Source organism: Mycteria americana, unplaced genomic scaffold (assembly GCF_035582795.1).
Source record: "Mycteria americana isolate JAX WOST 10 ecotype Jacksonville Zoo and Gardens unplaced genomic scaffold, USCA_MyAme_1.0 Scaffold_53, whole genome shotgun sequence".
Taxonomy (NCBI): domain Eukaryota; kingdom Metazoa; phylum Chordata; class Aves; order Ciconiiformes; family Ciconiidae; genus Mycteria; species Mycteria americana.
In genome coordinates, this window is record NW_027445639.1 from 63372 (window position 1) to 89054 (window position 25683).

Genomic DNA, 25683 nt, shown 5'->3' on the forward strand with positions numbered 1-25683 from the left:
AGTTTTAACATTCACACAGGGATATTTTATACAGAAGCAGACCTTAGCTGAGATTGGAAGAGACCTCAAAGGAGGGTCAATCAGAGCAGAGCCACTTTCAGTGTCTTTTGAGTATCTCCAAGAACAGAGACTCCACAGCCTCTCTGTGCAGCCTGTTCCAGTGTTCGACCACAGTCACAGTAAAAGAAGTTTTTTCTTACATTTAAATGGAATTTCAATTCCATCACAAATTTCAGTTTCAGAACAGTCTGGTTCTGCCTTCCCCGCTGCTCTGCCTGATATTTACACATATTAGTAAGATGCCCTGAGCCTTCTCCAGGCTACACAATCCCAGCTCTCAGCCTGTTCCTCTATCACAGATGCTCCAAGCCTTAATCGTCTTTGTGGCCCTTTGCTGGACACAATCCTATATGTCCGTGTCTGTCTTACACTGCGGAGCACAGAACCGTACAAGATACTCTAGGTGTGGTCTCTCAGTGCTGAGTAAAAAGGAAGGATCGCCTCCTTCAAACAGCTGGCAAGGCTCTTCCCAGTGCAGCCCAGGACAGGGTTTGCCGCCTTTGCTGCAAGAGCACATTTGCTGGCTCATGGTCAACCTGGTGTCCACCAGGACCTCCAGGTCCTTTCCTGCCAAGCTGTCTTCTAGCCTGATAGCTGCCAGCCTGTACTGTTGCATTGGATTAATCCTCCCCAAGTGCAGGACTTGGCATCTTCCAGTGATGAGGGTCACAAGGTTCCTGTTGGCCCATTTCTCCAGCCTGACAGGGTTCCTTTGAATAGGGGCACGACCATCTGCTCTGTCAACCACTCCTCCCTGGTTTTATCATTTGCAAACTTGCTGAGGCTGCACTCCAGCTCACCATCCAGCTGATTAATGAAGAAGCTAAACAGTACTGGCACCTGTATTGACCCCTTGGGTACTCCACCAGCAACTGACCTCCAGCTGGACTTCATGTCACTGATGACAAACCTTTCGTTCGGGCAGTTCAACAAGTTTTCAGTCTGTCTAACCATGCACTTAACAAGTCTCTACTTACTCAGTTTGTCAACAAGGATGTTATGGGACTCAGCGTCTGCTAGAGCATGCTGCTAGCAAGGAAAGATTTGCATTGTAGGCATTAGCAATAACGGTTGCTAGATTTTTAAAAAAGTAAGAAAAATTTTTACAGTGCTTTTTACAGTGATAACGAGTGCTGAGAGCAATATCTGACACTCCCCACTGACACTAGCGCACTCCATTACAGCTTATCAGCTGAAGGCGCAGGATGCGCTACGCTGGAGAAGTTTTACACTTTGCCTGCGCCACTCCCCCGCCGCACTCCTGGAAGCGAAAAGCAGCACCGCGGTCACAGGCCGCCGCCGCCCGAGGAGAGTCGTCCGGCGGCGGCACGGGGCTCCCCCAGCAGCCGCCCACTCAGCCAGCAAGCACGGCCGTGGGCTCCGCGGCAGCACCTCCGGCCGCGCAGCACAGCCCCCGGCGGGGAAAGAAGGAAGGCGGAAGCGGCGGCACTGAGCCTCCGGCGCCATGTGCGGTACGCCTGGCGTCACGCATGCGTTGTGCGGGGGGGTTGTTTCCATAGCAGCAGAAATCAACAGGGAGAGCGCCGTGTGCGGCCTAGCGTGCCGTGCGGTGCAGTGCTTGTCCGTTCGCCGGGCGCGCCGCCTGCTGCCTCGGCTTGTCCGCCATGAGCGTGCCGGAGGTGGAGGCGCTCGTCTCCCAGAAGTACGAGATCAAGAGGCGCCTGGGCAAGGGGGTGAGTCCCCTGGGGGGCCTTGGGAGCTCGGGGAGCCGGGCGGCGGGGTCCGGCGCTGCCCTGCGCTGCCCTGCGCTGCCCTGCGCTGCCCTGCGCTGCCCTGCGCTGCCCTGCGGGCTGTCCCGGAGGCGTCTTTGTCTGCAGCCTCTCGGTCCCTACCGCAGGTTGCTGACCTGAGCCGTGTCTCATGCTGGAGGTCTGAGAGTTTATATAATTGAAGAAAAACTGGACTTTGAAATATTTAGTATGCCTAATAGAGAAAAAAATCATAAATTGTAGCCTGATAACTTTCTGTGGCTTCTTATAGTTGTTTCACAACTGAATTTCAGAGGGAGGTAAGTGTTATGTTGTAGCATTTGAAACTGGAAATACCTGTAAATTCCCCATCAGGTTTTTTTTCCTGTAATTTACTGGAGAACCGCCACACAAAGCACCGACCTCGCATGTACACCTGGTTTATAGTAAAATGAATCTGAGTCTCAAAGTATATTCTGTTTGTGCCTGCCGAATTCTTTCGCATTTAATGTAACCCCATTACTTTAAGTATTATGCTGCATCAAGTAATTTTTTCCCCATAAAATTACGTATTTTTATATGTGAGTCAACGTTAATTTCTAAGATCTTTCTCCTCAGGCAGTCTCTAAACCCTTCCTGATTATTTACTTTTCTATTCTGGCAACTCTTTGCCATTGTTTAGTTGTGTTGATACTAGTAGTTAAGTATTTCATGTGCAATTACAAAGGGGCACTTTTAAGAGAGGCTCATTTTCTTCATTATGCTCTAAGACAATGTTTTGTTTTTCTCCTTTTGAATTCACACTGATCTGTCTTATGGCTATATTTCATTCTCAGTTTGCCTCTGACTTGAGGTTTGCTGCCATCTTGTTACTAGTTACCAGCTTTCTCCCTTTGATTGTAATGTATTCCATCTTTTAACACGTTAGGTTCTTCGAACAGAATGACATTGTTCTTTCATCTGAAATATCAATTTGTTTGAGAGTTCTATTTGGAGACTGTTTCACAAGCATAACTACATACATTCGGGTCTTTAAAAGACTTTAGTGGCTTCAGGTCCATCATCTAGGCATCACTGACATTATCAAAACTACTAGTCCAGCTTTTAACTCAAGTGGTTCCAGTCTCCTAAATACCTGTGTTTTCTGCCTCTTGTATGCAGAGAGTTCTGTATGTATTGTGTATGTACACAGCTGATGTACTTACCTGAGCACTTAAAAGGCTGTTGGAGTCCCTGAAACAGGTGAGGACCTCCCAAAAAGTAGAGCAGAGAAGCGCAGCAGCAAGGGAGATAAGCTATTCCTGTACAGTGAGGGAATTCAAACAGTTCTTTTTTTCTTTTTTTTTTTTTTTTTTTTTTTTTTTAACTAAAAGCTGTGTTGTCTGCTAAGGGAACGGGAACTTCTGCCCGAGTTTTCCCTATTCTGGATGACTGTGCGATACTTGTAAATGGTGATTACTCAGTCTCCCTTGTGGTACAGATACACTTTTCTTATTTTTAGGTCATAGATTTGAATCTTTCTGCATTCTAGGAGATGCCTTACATCTGCAAAATGGGGTCTTTTCTCACTCAGAAATGCCCAGTTAATGTTTAAATACTCGTACAAAGTAAAACAGCTGCAATATGTGATACTGAGTGATTTTCATGCTTAAATACTCAGATAGCAACATTGAGGCAGACTTCCCAAGAATATGTGTGGTCCTGGAGTATGGGTTCAGGTCCTTTGCCATGCATCAGGAAGTACAAACCGTTGGAGTGTAAGTATCTCAGACAAGTGCTATAATACTACACTGTTGGAAATTGGGACGTCTCTTCTTTTTTCCCAAGTAACAAGTGAGAGGACAAGAGGAAATGGCCTCACATTGTGCCAGGGGAGGTTTAGGTTGGATATTAGGAAAAATTTTGTCACCAAAAGGGTTGTCAAGCATTAGAACGGGCCGCCCAGGGAAGTGGTTGAGTCGCCATCCCTGGAGGTATTTAAAAGACATGTAGATGTGGTCCTTAGGGACATGGTTTAGTGGTGGACTTGGTAGTGTTGGGTTAACAGTTGGACTTGATGATCTTAGAGGTCTTTTCCAACCTAAATGATTTGATGATTCTGTGCTACTGTCACTACGGGCCTTGGTAAAAAGTTGCTCTCCATCTTTCTTATAGGCCCCCTTTAAGTATTGAAAGGCCACAATAAAGTCTCCCCGGAGCCTTCTCTTCTCCAGGCTGAACAACCCCAACTCTCTCAGCCTTTCTTCGTAGGAGAAGTGTTCCAGCCCTCAGACCGTTTTCTTGGCCCTCCTCTGGACCTGCCCTAACAGGTCCGTGTCTTTCTTGTGCTGGGGACCCCACAGCTGGACGCAGTACTCCAGGTGAGGTCTCACGAGAGCCCAGTAGAGGGGGAGAATCACCTCCCTCAACCTCCTGGCCACGCTGCTTTGGATGCAGCCCAGGATACGCTTGGCTTTCTGGGCTGCGAATGCACATTGCCGGCTCACGTCCAGCTTTTCATCCACCAGTACCCCCAAGTCCTTCTCCACAAGGCTGCTCTCAACCCCATCATCCCCCACCCTGTATTGATACTGGGGATTGCCCTGACCCAGGTGCAGGACCTTGCACTTGACCTTGCTGAACTTCGTGAGCATGTACATCTGCTATTGGCTGTTTTGGGGGCCAGGATGCTTGTGACCTTGTGGACCTTTGGTCGGACTCAGTATAGATCTTCTTTGTCCTTGACTCAGCCAAGTATTGCTCATTGGCCTAATCTCTCTTCTAGGTAGCTGATGATTACCTCTTCTTTCAGTCCCTCTGTTGAGTACGTTCTGCTTCCACACTGAAGGTCTGAACTGTGCTTAAGGTGTCATAGTACACTGTTCATCTGTCCTTTTTTCTCCCTAGGCTTACGGCATTGTATGGAAAGCAATCAATCGCAGGACAGGAGAAATAGTTGCAGTTAAAAAGATTTTTGATGCTTTCAGGAACAGAACAGATGCTCAGGTGAGAAATCATTGTTCTAACATGTCCTGAAAGATGTGGTGGGAGTTCTTAGGTATTTTCAGGATTTATGTCTCTGAAAGATGTTAGTTATTTGACAATTATGCATGTAATAATACAGTCTACAGCTGTATTAGGATAAAAAGGAGCAATAAATGTCAAGCTTCGTATGTCATGGCATCTACAAAATACTGTTTGATGTCCCTGAGGAAAAAGTGTCTTTATAGGCACGCACAATTTGATTCTCCCTTATGTTGTTATGCTATAGTGTCTAAGCACAGAGAGCACACTTGTGACTCTCTGGTGAGCAACTAGGTTTTTCCTAGCCTGTCTACCACATAAGGGTTTCCTCTGCTTTAGGGATTAGAATGGATTTAACCCTCTCATTGGAAGTCCATACTCTGTTCTGTCATTCTGCCAAGGTGATAATAAACTTTTTTTTGTTTATTTCTAGAGAACATTTCGAGAGATTATGTTCCTGCAGGTAATGTCCATTTTCCCCCCTCCTCTCTGATTTTTAATTATCTCTGATGCTGTTCACATATTTTCTTCCCATTCTTTTTCAAAATGCAATGATCAGTGTTGGCAACGCTATTCATTTCTTTTCTGCACCATCTTGGCAAACAGTCTTTCCGTGACTGGGCAAAACCACCTGAATGAAATGGAGAGTTGGTCTTATTTTTCCTTTGAGAAATGCCCTGTTCTTTCACCATTTTTAGCAGTATGTCTACTCTAGGAGCACCATATTGACTTGCACTTTCTGTCACTTTTTACTGCTTTGTGGACAGAAAGTGTTTTTCTTAAATTTTAAATGCCATGATTCAGAGGTGGGTCTGGGGTGTGGAAGAGATTTACATGCCAAAATTTTTTCCTCCATCGTGTGGGAAGCAACTTGACCACTTGAAATAATCAAAGCAAAACTAAAAGGAAAGTCCTGTATGGGATTACTTAAGGCTGCTCTTGTTTTGATATAATTGACCACACACTATGTGTAATTACCTTATCGGTGGCAGTGGCATTAAAATTATCTGTCCATTCCTCCACAGACTTACCATGTAGAAACATCAATGTTTTTAAATAGTGATAATGTTGTTATAACTATGATTTTCTAAGGACACAAGCAAGGCAGGGCTCATAGGAAGAGGTATTTCCTAAGACTGTCAAGTTTAAGTAGGAGAGAGATGTGGTTTTTTACTTTTTAATCATTCTTTAAGCCTGAAATAGAAGCTGCAAACTTAAGAGCTAAAAACATATGAGAACAATGCCTTAGAAGTTAATTACCTGTAAGTTAGATCAGCTCTGAAAGTATAGCACTTGTGGAGTAGATGGGTGGAGGAGGAGTTGGGAGAAGAAAAAGAAGGATATTTCTCCTGAAGGAAAGAATGAGTCATTTTGAGGGAGTGAGGTTAATGTGCCATTAAGCCCTTACTTTCATGACTCTTGGTGCTCAATAGACTTAAGAATTTTAGTTTCCCTCTCCTATTTTTTAAGGTATTTTATAGCTCGCTCTTGAGGCTCAGGACTGAGAGATCAGAAAGGGAAAGACATAATAAATATTCTTTCATTGGTAACTGGATGTTTGTCTTAATTTGCTTGTCTGTGCAAATTCCTTCCTGTGCATAATGATTGCTTAGTTTAATCTGTATGTTTATCATAAGGGCATTTGATGGACTGGATGAAGCTTATTGTAATTGAGAAGTGTCGATGTAGAATCTGGGCATTTTGATGATTCTTTTCTGGGTGATATGTAGTATGCTGAACATTATGCTGCTTGCAGGTTTTATGTTTATCATTCAGTATAGTTGTAGATCTGTTTGGTGCATTTTGGGCCACATTTTAGAATGTCATTTTTGGTAATTACTTTAGTGAGAGCATTGTTCTTTAAGCAAAGATAAGTAGGACTGGCTCTGACAAGATTTTTTTCAAGGTAGGATGTTTTTTTAGTATAGATTGAAACTTTCATAACTTTCCGTTATTAGTTCCAGGGCAAGACAGTGTGAGACAATAGGGTTTTCCTTCAGCATGAAGTAAGTTCTTAAACAGTACTCAAGTAACACTGTCAAGACTGATCTGCATCTCTAGAAAAACACCCCTTTTGGATAAAAACTTTCTTTAGATTATTTGCATGGGTATTCTGAATATTGTCCTCAGAATAAATGCAAGGGTATTTGATGGCCTGGCTGTATATTACTGCTTTGTAAGTGTATTTTCATGAATTGCTGCAGGCAAGTGTGTTGGTTTGTGGATTTTTCTATATGTTGTACGTTATAACCAATTTTTGTCTTGGCCTCAGAGTCTAGGAAGATTATGCTGTTGTAAGATTGTGCTGGAGATAGCTTAATATTATTATTTTTGATACTGTTTATAACTGAATTTGTGATGGAAACAGATAAACAGTCTATATTACTGGTTCAAATAACAAAAAAGTCATTGATGTATTTTAGATAGAAGCATAGGTTTTATGGTGCAGCTATTTATAATTTTATACTCAGGGTAGTTCATGAAAATGTTGGCATATTGTGAAGTGTTCACAGTGTCTCTAGCTGCGCAGAAGCGTTAGCTATAGGAAAAAAAGTTGTTAAGACTGAGGATGAAGTAAATGATCCTGACAGTATTGTCAGTCTGCAAATATGAGGATAGAACTCACTTCCGGTTTCAGATATCTGTATTTAGGTATCTCTTTCTATGCTGACTGATCTCACATTACAGTCTGTTCAATCAATGCTGCCTGTAGAGTGTTTCAGCCTACCATCAAATAGACACTTTCTGGTTGGTTGGGTTTTTTAATCATCAATGTTCATGGCAACTTTGTTCTATTTTCACTGCCACAATAATTCTTTGCCCTCAGTAGGAAATACGTGGTGCATAAAGTTGACTGGATTTTATTCGCAAATGGTATAGAGGGATTTTTAGAACTAACGTCTCAGACAACAGAGATTATTTTTTTAGATGAACTGGCTGGTTTCATACTGTGGAGCAAGCTTAAATCTTTTGGTTTTATTTATTTCAGTAGAAGCATAATAAAGGAAATAGCATGTTAATGTTTATTCTAGATAATAATACAAAATGAAATAGGTTACCGTCCTTTTTTATGATTCACAAGCAGGAGACTTGATTTTGACAGTTGGGTCTCTTCCCTTTGCAGGAATTTGGAGAACATCCAAATATCATCAAGCTGCTTGATGTTATCCCAGCTCAGAATGACAAGGACATCTACCTCATCTTTGAGTCCATGGGTGAGACTTAGCATTGCATCAGCCATTTAAATACAGCCTCTCTTATGAGTTATTTTTGTTCCCTACTTTGATAGTAGTGTGTTGATGATTTACATGAATATTCATGTAAGTAAACATACAAGTAGGAGCGGTACAGGGTTTTTTTTATATATATCAGTTGTGATTAGATGGGAATAGCAGTGAAACTCTAAAGGGAGTAATAATTATATATGAGAACTGGCTGGAAAGATGGCAGTGAGCAACAAATTAGAAGGCTTGTAGAGATAGAAGAGTTTCATATGGAAAAGACTGTGCAATTTTATTATAACAAAAGTATGCAATAATAGAACAGTTACTGTAGCATGAGCTGCAACTCAAACTGATAATACAGAGAGACTGCAGTACTATTAGTAATTACAGTGTTAACTTCTGTTGAGGATGCACTTGAAAGACTACAGTTTGGACAATGGTCTATTCTGGCCTTGCTTTGAGGAACTTGTATTCACAACTTGGTAATCCTTTACTGACGTAATATATTACAGAAACAGATTTACATGCTGTGATTAAGAAGGGGAATTTGCTGAAAGATATCCACAAGTGTTACATTCTCTATCAACTCCTGAAGGCAACTAAATTCATCCACTCGGGAAATGTTATTCACAGAGATCAGAAGGTATATATCAGTCGTGGTCTTTATCCTTCACTCAAGTTTTCTGTTAAACACTAAATGGAAAAGTGTGAAAAGAATGAGACCGGTAAAAGAACTTTGATAATAATCTTCTTCCATTCAGAGAGTAAAAAGCTGATTAATTTTCCTTTGTTCAATTCAGCCTTCAAATATCTTGCTGGATGCAGACTGCTTTGTTAAACTTTGTGATTTTGGGCTGGCCCGTTCTTTATGTCAGATGAATGAGGACCAAGGCAACCCTGCTCTAACGGAATATGTGGCAACACGCTGGTACCGAGCCCCCGAGATCTTACTTTCCTCTCAGAGGTAACTGCTTAATATGAGCAAAGGGATGGGATCCTATAATTTCTTCACCATTGGCAAAATTTATTGTCTAAAAGTCTTAAATGTTTTCATTTTAGATGTCACCAGATGCAATGTCATGACAGCAGTCCATTTTCCCAATATGCATTTAAACGTCAGTTCTGCAACATAAAAATCTCTCGTTACATGTACATTTCCTTCCTGGCTTCTTAGATTGTCCATTTACGTACATTATCAGCTCATCTGTTTGTCATCCTTTCTCCCACTAGACTTACTCTTTCTCCCCTTAAATCTGCATTTTTAAAAAATTTGGTGGAGTACCTTAGAACCATAAAAGACGACACTCTTTTCCAAATTTAAGGAGAGTTTTTTGATAGACCTTCAGAAAATATTCTGTAATCAAATGTTAAATCAGCTGCCTGTTAGTCAGGCTTAGTCCTTTTTTTCACTTAAATCTACAAAATCTTACTGATCAGAAAAGAAAATAAATATAGGTTGGGTTAGTATCCCAAATTTGAAATGTGGATGTTTTGCAAACTGTCATTTACCCATTGTTTGGCATTTACTTTGCTTAAGTAATTGTAACTACTTTCTAGATACATTATGCCCTGAAAAGTCAGTTGTTTCCAAATAGCAACTTGTATCTTCACTGTTGGGCATATGAAAAGTATATATTACCTTGTCCTGGCATTTACCTTTAATATATTTCCTTTTATGGTTTCCTAGAATACACTTTTAGTAGGATAAATCTCTCTTCCCGAATCTCATTCACTTTATAGTTAAAACCTGTGAGCATTCATATTCAAGGAGTTACCAAGCTTGTTTTTCTAGCAAAACAAGCTAATGTAGATGATGTGAATACTAGGTACAGAATAATATTTGCTTGATTTAGTCCTAACTCTGTTCTATTCTTATTTGTAGTTACACTAAAGGTGTAGACATGTGGAGCATTGGCTGTATTCTGGGAGAGCTGCTACTTGGGAAACCTCTTTTTCCTGGAACATCAACAGTGAATCAAATAGAGCAGATCTTGAGGGTTGTTCCTGCCCCATCCCCAGAAGGTAGGACTCTTCTACAGGGAGAGGTATTTAGAGAAGAGATTAAAAGAGTGAAAGAAAGCAGCCCAGCTGGATCAGGGAAGAAGGTATCTCTTGTGAGTCATGCTAACATCTTTCCAAGGAAATTAAAGACCTAATTGTGAAATGTTAGTGTTAGAAGAAAATAAGCCTGTACTTGATTAGATGAGAAACAAGAACCAGGCCTTCAAAACAGTTTTGAGATTTGTAAGAGGATAAGAGTTTAAAACAGAGCATCATACTTCAGTGGGACTTGCATAGTAAAGGTAAATTCGACTTTTTGGTCTGGAAATCTAAACACAGAAGTGAAAGCTGGAGTAAATATATGTTAAATCCAAAAGGGATTATTATTATTATTATTATGATTGTCTGCTATGAGTTCCAGTCTAACAGCACATACACTTTATAAACTTTTACAACATGTCGATATATTCTAACTGAGCTAGCAAATAGTTTCGAGAAAAACAACTATCTTCAGTTTAAGGACATCACAGTTTTGGAGAATTCCATTCAAGCTTGAAGTTATTTACAGTTTTTATTAGAGATTTGGTTGCTGTGAATGAAGTATGAATGGAAATGTGTGTGTGAAAACACCAAAACAGGAGTTAGAATAATAGCCAGCACTAATAACAGAATCACAGAATCGTAGGTTGGAAAAGACCTTTAAGATCATCGAGTCCAACCGTAAACCTAACACTACCAAGACCACCACTAAACCATGTCCCTAAGCACCTCATCCAAACGTCTTTTAAATACCTCCAGGGATGGCGACTCAACCACTTCCCTGGGCAGCCTATTCCAATGCTTGATAAACCTTTCAGTGAAGTAAAATTTCCTAATATCCAGTCTAAAACAAAAAATGCTATTCCATTCTCAGTAATACAATTGAGGAGTGTGTTGATAATGTCATAACCAGAAAGTCTGCGCTCTAAGACAAGACCACAGGACAAATGACTCATTAGCAGAAGGTCCTGTATCCTTATCACAGGACAATGGCTGCAAGGTTGCAGCATATCACAGGCACAATTTCTTTTTCTTTTAGTCAAACAAGTGAAAACAGACACTCGTTCAAAATGTTATTGCAAACAAGGAAAACCAACCTGTGAGCAGCAACTTTGCCTAGGATTTATGGGGACCAACGAAACAAGATTCTGAAGCAAAAACCATTCCGTAGCAATTGTTGACTCTTTGAGAGTATGACAAATACGTTCAGAAAACAGTTCATTGTCACCAATCAAAAAGAACCCCAGCGGATGTGATGAGGAAATCAATAGCTGGTATCCCTTGTTCTCCATGCCCCACATAAGTGATCCTGGCCAGATCATTTGGCCTCAGGTATCTTGGTGCTTCTGTGTATGTGGGTATAAGAGTGCAAGTTTATGAAATCTATGATAGAATGAATAGGAATTGAGAAAATCAGCTCAGAAAATGTGTAAGTAAATATTCCATCTCCCTTCCATAAGATCTCCCATTGAGTTTTATGATGATAATTTCCTATGTTAATATCAAATATTTGCTTTACTTCATAAACTGTGTAGCTCTGGTAATCCTAATCTTGGCATTAACAGTATCTTTTCATTATTGCAGATATTTTGGCTATGCAATCAGATTACAGGGCCTCAGTTATTAACCACATGAGTTCCCGGTAAGCCTTGTATGTTCGATGTGTCTCAGAAGTCAACAATCTACTGTATGATGTTGACAAAAAGTTCCCCTGAAGTTCACCTTCTGGTGTTCACCAGTGGAAATGATTTCTGCTCTCTGCAGATTCACCTACCTCCAAGGAAGGGATGTAAAATTAAAAAAAAAAAAAAAAAAAAAAGACCAATGACATAATCTCGGAAAAACAAAACAAAATGAGGTTGTGCCTACATTCCAAGCTATTGTCATGTGTACTTTCTCAAAATTAGAATATTTTTCCTGTCCCGAGTCATTTGGGTATCTGATGTCATTGGTTCACACATGGAAAGCCTGAATCTATTCAGGCTGACAGCCTCGTTCCAGCTGCTTAACGACTCTCACTGTGATTTATTATTATTGTTGTTATTATTATTATTATTATTATTATTATTTTCCTTACATCTGTCATGGTTCTTTTGGATCCTCCAGTTATGTACACAGACTACCACATAATTCTGCATTTATTACATACCTAATTAGTAAACATTAGTAAACTTAATGCTCTTAGACTATCTTATGGCCATAGCAAATTACTCGCCAGTCTCTAAGTATTTTCTGCTCGTGTCTGTCGTGATACTAGTGGGCATCCCTTCTCATTGGGGAGTCTGCAATACACATAGCCCAGCTATGTGTGGTATGAGTTCTCTGAATGCTTACGGATATGTTTTTATAGGTTTAGGTTAGTGTGGCTCAAACCATAAGCTCTAGCAGGTCCCTTGCTGTGCATGTGAACAGCATATGCATTTTCATGCTGACTTTTGCTGACTTCTTCAGTTGGCATCCTGGAGCATTATCCCCTTTCATTCAGGGATGCCAGGATTCCTGTATCAATCTATGCCAGGTAGTTGGAGAACTGAGACCCTTTTGTCCCTGCTGATTCAGCTGTCAGCACGGCATGTGTGTTTGACCTTGTCAGGCGGAAGTGGATGGCCACAATATCCCATAGGAATTTCCCTTGGTGCAACTTGTGAATGTTGCTTCTCGTCCTTTTGCTGTGCTCCTGTACTGGGTTTAGCTGGAATGGAGTTAATTTCCTTCATAGCAGCTCATATGCTGCTGTGTTTTATACTTGTGGCCAAAACAGTGTTGATAACACAGCAGTGTTTCAGCTGTTGCTTAACAAAGCTTGCACAGTAGCCATCAAGGCCCTCTCTGTTTCTCACTCTGCCCCCACACCAAGTAGGCTAAGGGTTGGCAAGAGACTGGGAGGGGACACAGCTGGGACAGCTGACCATTCTGGCCAAAGAGATATTCCATACAATATAGTGTCATGCTCAGCAATAAAACAGGTGGGGAGAAATTTCTTCAAATTAGCTGTTGCTTGGACACTGGCTGAGTATCAGTCTGCTGGTGGTAAGCAATTGCTTTTGCACAACTTCCCCCCCCCCCCCCCCCTTTTCCCCCCTCCACTTATTGAACTGTCTTTATCTTGACCCATGAGGTTTTCTTGCTTTTGCCCTTCTGATTCTCTCCCCCATCCCAGTGAGGGGGAGAGAGTGAGTCATTGGATAGGGTCTTAGCTGTCAGCTGGGGTCAACCCACCTTTTGGTGGTTAACCAAGAGTCCTTTTTGGCACCCAACATGGGGCCAGAGGGGTTTGACATCACAATAGATTTGATTGGAGTGTACTAGACAGGAATTTATAGTAGTTACACCTGTTTAGCTGATGCTGTTCATAATATTGAAGTATTTGGTCTCCACACTGGTTTATTTGTTCCTTTACCTTCTCTGTGGCATGCTCCCTCTCTTGCTGTACATCAAATTTGAGGGCTTGTTAATGGCTGCTTTCAGCTTTGCAGTCTTCTGTGCTGTTCAGCACTTTTTTGTGCTTTGCCTGGGAGAGTTATGATAAAAGCACTGGCCTTGAGCCTGATCTGGTATTTAGGCCCTGCATTGGTTCTCTCCCAGTACTTTGGGAACCATCTCATGGAGACAATTAACAATTTCTCCTCTTCTCATCCAAGAGCCAATTTGTAGAGGAAATGAAGAATGGCACCTCCCCCTTCCTCTCTCCTGAGGTAGATATTTTTTTTTTCTGCCTTGTTACAACAGCTATTCAGTTTCTTGAACATCCTTGGGTAACTAGAATGCTCAGACTGCTATATGTCAAGAATCTGATTCTGGCTTTTCCTAAGGATAACTGACTATTTGTGAATGCCACACAGGGATGTGCCCTGAGGTAGTCGGGTCATGGGTCACAACTCGCGTAGGAGAATTTGGGCAGGTACCTAGAGCAATTTTCACATCCAGTGGTGTGGGACTTCACACCTGACCAACCGTGGCATCCTGTTGAAGTGACAAAACACTTGAAGAAAGGATGGCTTCTCTATGCCAAAGAGACACAACTTCTCACGCTGTGCTGGCGCCTGGCCTACACCTACCTCAGCAGGGTGAAAGGGTCTCTGGATTTGAGGACATACAAATGGACACTGTGGCTAAGTCAGAGACCCAACCCTCAATGATAACAGTTGCTCCTAAACAATGGAAGAGGAAGTCAACTTGGTTAGTAAGGGAGGAAGAAGCTTCTAAGAGGGAGTGGGAGGAAGAATCAGAAGAGGCAGCCTGTTCTGCAGCAGAGCAGCCAGAAGAACAAGAGGAGGAAGAGACAGAAATCATGAATGAGTGCAGAAACCACCCAGTCCCTATCCCTGAACGAGCCGCAGACTGATACTCAGCCAGTTTTCTGTATTTGACAGCCCTACTCTTTGGATGTTATCTTCTTCCCCCCCTCCTCTGAAAAATGTGAAAATCAAGTGGCTAAGTTCTGATAGATGGCTCCAGCTAGGTAAAAGAGCAAGTGAAATCTTAGTCTTCAAAACGGAAAAGATTTTTTCTGAGCCACTCAGTCCAAATGCTATGTTCAGTGATGGATCATTTTTCTAAACTGAGAGAATGTTGCCATGGAGTAACAAGATTATTTAAAATATGAGTGAGAATCGTGTTTTAAAACTGACTTTTCAAATGTACTAGATATTCTCATGTTCATTATGTTAATAATTATCTTTAGGATTTCAAAATGCAAAACCAGATTTATAAACTTCATCTTCTCATTGCAAATTATACAGAAATATATTTCTGTGGTCTAAGGGCTGCATTCATGGGATCTTTAACAGTTCAACTGAAACATCCAAGTTAGGAGTTTGGGCTTCCTGCATTGTCAAAAGAAGGACTCATTGTCCAGAGGACTCGTTATTCCCCTTTGTCTAATACTGTCTGATATCTCTCACTCTTTCCACTGAAACAAGAGAAAGACTAGACTTGCAAGTTAGGTACTTTGTGTAGGTTCTTAGCACTAGGAGGGAGGCATTCAAACCTAATCAAAGGGGTAAAAGACTTTACTGTACTCACAGGCCTGTACTTTAGAGTGTTCCAGGATTATGACACACTATTTGTGAGTGAACTCTGCAGTCAGATGTCACCTTGATGTGATGCCCAGAACTGTAATTCATGCCTTCACTGTGAATTAGACACTGGGAGCTTATATTGCTGTTTTCTGACTTCTAGGCAGCGAGTAACATTTGAGGAGATCTTACCATCCTCTACTCCGTTGCCTGCCTTGGATCTTCTGAAGAAACTTTTAGTATTTAACCCTGAGAAACGACTCACAGCAGAGGAGGCTCTGCAGCATCCTTATGTGAAAAGGTGAGAGTAATACCAATGTGCAGTTTCCCCAGATGTCTTCTGAGATGTTATAGACCTGCTCTTGGCACAAGTTATACGCATGATAGAAAAATAAAAACAGAGCTAGTTCTTAAGGTCACACTAGATGATTTGACAATCCTTTTTAACATTATATTAATCTGTGATGCTGTTTTTAGTCTTAGTGAATTACATTATGTGTTATCATCTTCTTAGGTTTCACTGTCCTGCCAGGGAGCCCTCTCTGGATTATGATGTAATTCTTCCTTTAGGTGATGATATCCAGCTGTCTGTGGCAGAATATCGCAATAAATTATATGAGGTAATTCTCTTATCCTATTTTCCAAAATCCTAATCCTCCAGGTAACCTGCCATTCTTGCACACACTTACTGAATTCTGTCATTTTCTTCTATTTGCGTTCCCCTAGGCTTTCCATACATTCCCACAGTTACATCTTGGTATTTTTTATCACTCAGTTCCATACTGTCATAATTTTTGAGAGGTCTTTAAATCCAGATTCCCACCGGGAAAAGAAAAGTCTGTAAAGCATGGTGTCTGAGAGACTGTGTTAGAGGAAAATATATTATGCTGGATCCAACAGTCCAAAAGAGGCAAGGCTGCTGCCACTTCATGTGCCCAGGTCCAGCCAGTAGCAAGGCTGAAGATGTATTCTCAGTAGGCACGCGCACACAGAAAACACATACACGCTACGTATATACATGGATGGCCACATGGATCACAAACAGGCACTCAGAGCACTCACACAAACATAGACAGCACCAACACCCTCATCCTGCTCCCTTCTCTGGCTGAGCAAGACAGAAGTCCACTCGTGAGAATATAGAGAATATATATACATGTGTACAAGGTGGATCCCTGCAGCAGCTGCTCTCAGACGCTCGGTCTGCTCAGTAGCTGGCCCCTGGATCTCAGTCTCCTCAGTTGCTGGCACTTGGATATACAAGCCCCCAAGACTGCAGCCCTACTCCAGTTGCTGGTACAGACCATGCAGACAAACAGCTAGCCAGGACTTTCCAGGTCCCTTAGCTACACCCTGTGCCATTGCGTGCTGCACCACATACACAGAACTATCAGATTTCAGAATAATTAATTAACAGAGGAGGAAGAGCAAGTGAAGGATCAGTGTAGCTGATGTGCTAATAATAAAGGACAGTGATGTTTTAGGAGACATATTTTGAATGCATTAACATGGGGAAATAATACTTGAAAAATCAGGAAATGGTGCAATAATCAAGCAAATAAAAAAAAGCTGATGCAAAATGTTTAGTTGTACAGGGAAAAGGAAAGATAGTACTTTTGATGCCATTTGGTATATGCAATAAGATCCAAAGGAAAATTAAAAGCTGCACTTTCCTTGTAGACAGTGGGATCGAGTGCACCCTCAGGAAATTTGCAGATGACACCAAGCTGAGTGGTGTGGTCGACACGCCTGAGGGATGGGATGCCATTCAAAGGGACGTGGACAAGCTTGAGAAGTGGGCCCATGTGAACCTCATGAGGTTCAACAAGGCCGAGGGCAAGGTCCTGCACCTGGGTCAGAGCAATCCCCAGTATCAATACAGGGTGGGGGATGATGGGGTTGAGAGCAGCCCTGCGGAGAAGGACTTGGGGGTACTGGTGGATGAAAAACCAGGTATGAGGCAGCAATGTGCACTCGCAGCCCAGAAAGCCAAGCGTATCCTGGGCTGCATCCAAAGCAGCGTGGCCAGGAGGTTGAGGGAGGTGATTCTCCTCCTCTACTGGGCTCTCGTGAGACCCCACCTGGAGTACTGCGTCCAGCTCTGGGGTCCCCAGCACAAGACAGACATGGACCTGTTAGGGCAGGTCCAGAGGAGGGCCAAGAAAATGGTCTGAGGGCTGGAACACCTCTCTTATGAAGAAAGGCTGAGAGAGTTGGGGTTGTTCAGCCTGGAGAAGAGAAGGCTCCAGGGAGACCTTATTGTGGCCTTTCAATACTTAAAGGGGGCCTATAAGAAAGATGGAGAGAGACTTTTACCAAGGCCTTAGTAACAGAACAAAGGTCAATGGTTTTAAACTGAAAGAGGGTAGGTTTAGATTGGACATAAGGAAGAAATTTTTTACGATGAGGATGGTGAGGCACTGGACCAGGTTGCCCAGAGAAGTTGTGGATGCCCCATCATTGGAAGTGTTCAAGGTCAGGTTGGACAGGCCTTTGAGCAACCTGGTCTAGTGGGAGATGTCCCTGCCTAAGGCAGGGGGGGTGCAGTAGATGATCTTTAAGGGCCCTTCCAACCCAAACCATTCTATGATTCTATAAACATTTGAGTAATATCTAAAGACGTGAAAGAAGAATAAAGATAAACACAAATCAGAACTAATTATAAGAGACACTGAACTGATCTGGATGGTGGTGTTGAAGCAGTAGGGGGAGGACAGCCAGAGTGAATGCTCTAACAGTGAAATATGAGGAGCAGCAAAAGTGGAAGTAAATCAAGCCTCCAGGAGGAGAAATAGGCTTTGACTTAGTTTTGGCAGGGGTTTTTTTCCCTTTTTACGGTGAAAAAAATTATGTAAATGCCCTGTTATGAGGCAAAGGAACTGGAAGATGGTGAGAAGAGTAGGAGTTGGAATGTAAACGTAGTAAAACAGGCATTGGAAAGAATGATATTGGGAAGAGAAGACTGAAAAGGAAGCTTAGAGCTCAGAAAATCCAAGACTGAGAAAGACTGATAAGGGTGTCCACCTTCTCCGAGAGAGAGGAAAAGTTTTATTGCTTCTATTAACAGCAATTAAAACTGAAGAAAGAAAAAATAAAATTGAATTTTAAAAGTTGAACCTACTTAAAATTTCTTTTAAGGTCTTTAGTAGAAGGAAACTAATAAACTTTACCGTGATAGTGTTAGGAGTCATGAGCAGATGAATTAGTAAAGTGAATACTGAGCACAGGTAGAAAAGATATTCTAAATGTCATTAGACTGGTCACAGATAATCTAGGTACAAGGCTAAGAAACAAGTGCATAGGTTTGAATAATCTTACTGATAGGGTGTCAAATTTGGGACGACTGTGATTACAGGAAGTTGAGAGCAGATTGTCTGTGCCAAGACCCAAAACCTTGGATTCTGTTGCTAGATAATAGCGTGTAGAGGTAGGTGAGAAATAATTATGAACTAACTGGAACGAATGTTGCTTTGACCATTAACAAAATCAGCTTTGCAAAGTTCTAGAAAGGGATGGTAAGAAACAACATAGCATTAACCTTTTGGGCATATAGATTCTGTCTTTTCCAAGGCTAATGCCCATATTTAGTGATGTTTTCCCTCAGGATATATTGAAATTGCCTGTTCACCCAACCCTTTTTCTTAATGCTTCAGCCTATTCTTTCTTTCTACTGAGAATATTATTTCTATCTTCTTTCCAACCCTAAATTAATTTTAAAATGATACTTGTTACCTATCCTGTGAAATAAATTGCAGTTAGTTATAAGTCTTTCTCTTTGTTTTTATGTTTTGTTGCTGTTGTGCTGGTTTTGGCTGGGATAGTAGCTGTGTTAAGTCTAACCAACTTCTCCTTTCTGTAGATGATTCTTGAAAAGAAATTAAATAGCCATCCAAAGGAGCAAGTGCGGAGAGAAAACATTCAACTACGTCAGTCTGAATCCAGGCCACTTCTTCCAAATTCCAGTTCTGTGACTTTACCTACCAGGAAAGGCCAAAGAGAACCAACACCACCTCTTCTAAAAACTTCGCGTGTGCATGCTGGAACTACAACTAGTGTCGAGCCAGAAGTATCCAGCCAGAGTGAAGATTTAGCAAGAACTTTATGTCAGAGATCAAAGATCAATGTGATATACAATCCCATAACACACACAGCTGTTCAAAGTAGGTACTACCCTCCCTCCTAGAGTGGCATGCAATCCACCATGAGGCATTATTATGGGGAAGAAAGAAGAAAAGAGATCGAGTGGGGAAAGGGGAATTTACATGGCAAAATGAGAGGGTGAAAGTGTGGGAGGAAAATGACATAAGAACAAAACGCTGTCGAATGAGGTTTAAGTGTATGACGTTCTCTTTGGCTCTTTCCTGCCTCAGTCTTGACTCTATGTTCCTTTCTGTTTTCTCTTTGCTTCTCTAGTGCTCTTATCTTTTCCCATGCTCTTTTGAACTGGTTTTGTTTGCTACTACATCTTAATTTTATTCTCAATATTTTTCTTCTGTTTGTGAGACGAAGTGAGGTGGCAGGAGCTGACTCAATTTTATGTTCTGTCCCTGCCTCAGTCCATGTATTCTGTGTCCTCATGGTTTTCCTACTTTCTCTCATGTTTTTTCTTCTGCAGGTAATGCAAATTCTGGTGCTGTGATCAGGAACTGTTCTGTGCCACCTTCTCAACAGGCCAGAATCTCCAACACTAGGAAACTGGGGAGACAAATCACATGGGCAAATGCAAATGCTCAGCTACCTCCTACAAGCGTACAGAACCTTTGTAACGTGAGTAGCAGTCCTACCAAAACCCAAAACCCCTTAACTTTTCATGGACCAAAATGATATAGACACAAAATATTTTAATTTGCAACTTTGTGAAGATACTTAAATGAGAGGCAAGACTTATTGCTCTGTGACTGACTAAATTAATACATTTTTATCAGTTAAAATTACTTATGACAAAGATATACACTGCAATTTTGTTGCTTGTATGCAGTGTCTGTCAAATGGTACCAGTAACCTAGTTTGATAAGGCAGTTAGGCTTGTATAGAGTATGTTCCCTTTACTAAAGAGCTGAAGAGTGTGCTAACTGAAGAGTTTCTGCTAGTAAGGGAAATAACTAGACATAACTTGCCTCTAATATGGGGTAGATTCATATAGGAACTTGTGTATTGTAGTCTTCAGTGTTGCAATACCTACATTTCAGCTGTTTTGTCTACTAAAGTTTACGACCCTGAGTTAAGTTCTGTGCATGAGGCAGAGTGTTGAGAGGAAGACCATCTATAGTAATCACCAGGAAATGCCAAGGGCACAGATGTGGCTTAAACCTTACAGCTCTGGCATATGTAATGCTGATCTTCAGCTAGTCTGGGTTTATAAACACTAACTTTCTCCTGGAGTTTTAAGTCTAACCCTAGTCTTTCAAAAAACCCTTTCACCTGTGACTTGAGCAGCAAGAGTATTTTGGTGCTTATAGGTTTATGCAGGAGTTCTGTGAATGACTGTTGAATTTAAGTACAGGAATTAGGTACTTCAGAGAACATGAAGTAACACAACCCTTTTGTAAATCTAGGTCTCTGCCTCATTAGCAGTATTTTTTTCCACACAGATTAATTGTAATGGATCATATATGTCAGCTAACTGTAATCAAAAAAGAAAAGTAAAAATATCTCTGCAGATTCTCTGCCTCTACTTCTTTTTCCTATCTTGAGTTTTTAATGCAACATCTTTTGAGATGTGCTGAGATATGTGACTTTTTTTCCACTGCCCTTTTTCTAGAAGACAGGCTAATTTTGGACTCCATTCTGCTTTCAATTTTATCACTTCAGATAAGTGAGGATTTGAACACCGTTTCAGATTATCGCATTGTTCAGATTGTCAGCAGCACCAAAAATTCCCTTTGACTTTAAGAATCACAGATCAGTTGCTTTTACATTATCTTCAATGATGGCTTGTCCTGTACAAAGTGTGTAGGTAGCAAATTCTTTTTTAACCAAATTGAGACTGTTGGATATTCCAAAATTAGCTGGAGAATTTGCACTACCTCCGGAATCAACCTAATGGATTGCTGTTGCTGAACAGTGAAGGTTTCAGTCCTGTCCTCTCTGCTCCTCCCTCTTCCCTGTTCTTGGCCACGCTTCCTTGTCAAAGTTCTTATTCTCATTGGGTTCTTAAATGACCTCTTTGCCCCTGCTTTTTCTTTTTCCTGAGCTAGTAGTCTGCTGACTAGCTCAAGGAGAGTCTAGCCAACAATAGGTCATCAGAGGAAGCTTATGGCAGAGGAAGAATATGGAAGGAGGCACCACAGATTACCTTTTTTGTGACACTGAAGATTGACTTGTTTGTCGTGGGACTTTCTCACATTCCCACAAAAGAATACTTAAATGTATATGTGCTGGAGCTCCAAACCATTCAAAATGCATGCTGAGCACAGTTGTGTGAAGGGACTTCTGACAGACACCACTATCAAAGATGAGTTGGGTGGGATCACCTGCTTTGTGTCAGCATGCAAGATCACGTTTACCTTAAAGCAAATTATTTCTTTGAACACAGCTCTGAATGATCTGAACCATTTCAAGCTAGAAACAAGCTGCAGACACTGTTAAGAGTCAAGCTTGCTCCTACTGGATCTCTTCTTACTGTTGTGATTAATATGAAAATACATATGAATAACTGCTAAAGGGAGACATGATTGCCAGCAGCTTCCAAGTATGTCCACATGCACACTTGCAACCCATCTTTCAGCCCCTCTGCTTTGGAATCCCATTCAAAATGTTTTGAGAGTAAGAGGAACCATTTATTCCACAATATGAGACTGTAGAGGTTGCTGCATGTGCAGATGTACCTATGAACAATGCATTTTGAAGAATATTTAGGTAATTGTGACCAACTTTCTGTTACTGGAAGAGCATAATAGGGAGAAGATCATGCTACACATGCCCTGTGCTTTGTATTTGTTCCCTGAGAGGCTAATACTGTCTAGTGTCAGAGACAGGATATTGTGGTAGAAGGTCATCAGTGTTGTGGCTGATCTTATGTTAAGTGAATGTTGACTTTTCCGTCTTTCTCATTCAGCCTGAGCAGGAGCTGAAAAGTTCTGACATTCCAGTTTGCTCTGCATTCAGTCTGCATTCATTTTAAATATTCTATCAGGCTCATGAAATTCTTGTTCTCAGCCATTTGACCAGGAAAGACTCCTATAATGGCTGGGATGACAGCAGCCAGTGCCACAATAGTGAGTGGAAACTTTTGCCTTTCAATTAACTATAGAGGTTCACAAAGCATAAGCTGCAGTGAAACAGCTCTCCTCTTGAACTGCAGATTCAAATGTATTGTAATGTATTATGTATTGTAATGTATTAATGTATTCTTAACTTTTCCCCACAGGGGCTGATAAATACAGTATCCATATGCAGCTTCCAACTCAGAAAGTCACCAAGCCATTTGACTGGCAGAAGCCAGGAGGATATTTTAGGGGATGATGATGATGATGTGTCTTTTGTACATATATTTAAAGCATTCACTACTGTTGAAAACAAGATACTAGCCAAACAGGCCTTTGGACTTTTACTCCAGTGCAGGATTAGTTTGTCATATCTTGCTCCAGTGCCACTAGCTCGTTCTTGATACACCCATTCTTAAGCCCTTCTCCCTCGCATCATTCTGACCATTCCATTCTTGATCTAATAAAACAGTCTATTTGTTTATTATTCATATAACATTCATGATCTGTCCTACTCCTCAGCTGAAGCAAAATCTGTGTTCCTTATTTGTATTTTAGAAAGCTGATTACAGGTTACTATCTTGGCTTTCCTTTCTTGCACAGAATCCAAGAAATACTCAGTTTCGCAGCAAAGATGTTCGTCCCCTTCTGAAGTCCAGTAAAAAGATGTTCCAGATTACTGCAAATATGGAAGCTGCTGGTGATCCGAAAGCATCGATGGGCAGTTACTCTCAGGCCTATGGAACCATATGTAAATCTGCACTGCAGAGTCTTCCAATATCAAAGTCCTCCCAACAACATGAGCAGTGAATATGGAAGTGTTCTAACCAGGTGAAGTGCAGCTCATCTCATCAGTCCCCTAACGGAGCCAGTAACAGCAAGTGAGAGCAAAATATAACATGCATTTGACAGTTACCCCAGCTGAAGCAAAATGCTTTATTCATTGCATGGAACAATGTACTACTTTCCTCTGGACAAACCAACAGGAAAGAGAATCTAATCCCTTTGCCTTCCAGTCTTACCAGACAAGGGCACAGCACTATTTGCTCCCATACCATGAGAACAATGAATACTGTCAGTTCATATTCCTCATTTGAATTATTGCAAAAAATTACAGAAAACTGCAATATTCTGATACTTGCACGTATTTAGACATATTCAGACATTTCCGGGCCTCATGAGGTTCAACAAGGCCAAGGGCAAGGTCCTGCACCTGGGTCAGAGCAATCCCCAGTATCAATACAGGGTGGGGGATGATGGGGTTGAGAGCAGCCCTGCGGAGAAGGACTTGGGGGTACTGGTGGATGAAAAATCAGGTATGAGGCAGCAATGTGCACTCGCAGCCCAGAAAGCCAAGCGTATCCTGGGCTGCATCCAAAGCAGCGTGGCCAGGAGGTTGAGGGAGGTGATTCTCCTCCTCTACTGGGCTCTCGTGAGACCCCACCTGGAGTACTGCGTCCAGCTCTGGGGTCCCCAGCACAAGACAGACATGGACCTGTTAGGGCAGGTCCAGAGGAGGGCCAAGAAAATGGTCTGAGGGCTGGAACACCTCTCTTATGAAGAAAGGCTGAGAGAGTTGGGGTTGTTCAGCCTGGAGAAGAGAAGGCTCCAGGGAGACCTTATTGTGGCCTTTCAATACTTAAAGGGGGCCTATAAGAAAGATGGAGAGAGACTTTTACCAAGGCCTTAGTAACAGAACAAGGGTCAATGGTTTTAAACTGAAAGAGGGTAGGTTTAGATTGGACATAAGGAAGAAATTTTTTACGATGAGGATGGTGAGGCACTGGACCAGGTTGCCCAGAGAAGTTGTGGATGCCCCATCATTGGAAGTGTTCAAGGTCAGGTTGGACAGGCCTTTGAGCAACCTGGTCTAGTGGGAGATGTCCCTGCCTAAGGCAGGGGGGTTGGACTAGATGATCTTTGAAGGTCCCTTCCAACCCATTCTATGATTCTTTTGCAGTTTCAGGTGCACTGCCTAAATGCAGATTTTTTTTTTTTTTTTTTGAGCAGAACAGGTAACTAACTGTTCTGTGAAGACCAAGAAGACTAAACTCTTCACAGATAATCTTAAAGCCCTTCTTTTTGTTTTCCACTAATTTCTATGACTCTTCTGGGGTAAATGAACATAATCAATGGTGGCTTATTTTCATTAAAATCAAGTAGACATGGATTTTAAATATAGGTGGGTTCTGCTACAATATTTAATAGCTTACCTACCATGTAATATTGTAATATTGTAAATATTGTAATAATAAATACTTTATATTGCACTGCAGAAAATCTTTGTCTTTCAATCAGTGTTTGCTGTGTGTGAAAGGGAAAAATACAGGGGTATCTGCTTCAATGATTAATATGGTAATTTTTTTTTTTTTGCTTTCAGAAAGCAATGTTCCAAGAGATACTATTGCTGAAACATCATGAAGTTGTTATCAGGCAACAGTGGAACTATAGAACTTTAAAACTATATTCCTGTTTTAATGCTGAATTTTGATACATTCTCCTCATTAGCATCAAGTTCTTATACGAAGCCTCTGTCCCTGAAATTTTACTTCACCTGTGATAAATGATTGTTATTCCAGAACATTGGGACTACAGTTACAGAGGGGATTCAGGTACTAAATTCCAACATGTGAGTACCACTGCCATTGATAGAACATCCGTTTTATCTTTTAGTACCTACACACCAAAGGCTAGTTAAGTAAAAAAAATAGTACATTTAATTCTGGTACCAGGTGTGGTCACTTAAGTCTGGTAATACTAGGGAGCTGGGAATGCAGCTCACAGGGAAGTCCTGGATTATTCTGGTATATTCATAAAATAGACATTTCCTGTCTATCTCAGGTGCAGGTAGATACAGGAAGTGGCAATGATTGGGTGAACATGTTGTGTAGGCAGTGCTCTGTGCAGCATGCTGGCTCTTGTGAGTCTAAGATGCCAGTTCTCATGCACGGAAAAGGGAGCCTACTGCTTAATTCAGGGTTGTGACTTCCACTGAAAGCCTAGCACCTACCAATTTGACGATACAACACAACATCGAAGATCCTCTGTGAACCTAGTCTCAGACTGAGAGGTGATGGGCTGTAACACTAACTTCTTATTCTTAAAATGGCTTTTGTTCTTACCAAGTGAATTAGTTATTCTGCAATATTTGTATACACCTACAACATCTGGTAATCAACACACCACTAAAAGAGAAGAGTCATTCTAGTACTGGTCAGGAACATACTTTTACACTGAATGCACCATGCTGAGCAAGATAAAATTCTAAAAATCTAAACAAATACAGCAAAATTCTAAAATGTTAATGTAATCTGTGACTATAGAAATATTCCTAACTTGTCTGTTACACAACAATGCTGGAGCAGGTAGGTTTGGGAAAGACTGCGGAGGTATGGAATGATGTAAGAATTACACAAAACAGGGT

General features: G+C 41.4%; 1 protein-coding gene across 2 annotated transcripts; it reads left to right on the forward strand.

Annotated features, from left to right (window-relative positions):
- Nucleotides 1-1369: 1369 nt before the first annotated feature.
- MAPK15 (mitogen-activated protein kinase 15) lies at nt 1370-24578 on the forward strand. Of its 2 annotated transcripts, none has more exons than XM_075490295.1 (13): nt 1370-1754; nt 4656-4754; nt 5206-5235; nt 7897-7987; nt 8509-8639; nt 8797-8960; nt 9879-10018; nt 11621-11678; nt 15218-15355; nt 15569-15674; nt 18914-19214; nt 19670-19821; nt 22863-24578. In XM_075490295.1, exons 1-13 carry the CDS (start codon nt 1686-1688, stop codon nt 23067-23069), a joined length of 1686 nt encoding a protein of 561 aa, XP_075346410.1. In that variant the 5' UTR covers nt 1370-1685; the 3' UTR covers nt 23070-24578. The 2 variants fall into 2 exon arrangements, with proteins under 2 accessions (XP_075346410.1, XP_075346411.1); XM_075490296.1 differs by lacking the exon at nt 22863-24578 and adding an exon at nt 20816-22825.
- The last annotated feature ends 1105 nt before the right edge of the window (nt 24579-25683 follow it).

What these genes read in the sequence shown, in the direction of transcription:
- MAPK15 (XM_075490295.1), top strand. Translation starts at nt 1,686, where the DNA reads ATGAGCGTGCCGGAGGTGGAGGCGCTCGTCTCCCAGAAGTACGAGATC. An exon ending in AGAGGCGCCTGGGCAAGGGG is followed by an intron (nt 1,755 to 4,655) that starts GTGAGTCCCCTG and finishes TTTTCTCCCTAG; the next exon opens with GCTTACGGCATTGTATGGAA. An exon ending in TCCTGCCCCATCCCCAGAAG is followed by an intron (nt 10,019 to 11,620) that starts GTAGGACTCTTC and finishes TCATTATTGCAG; the next exon opens with ATATTTTGGCTATGCAATCA.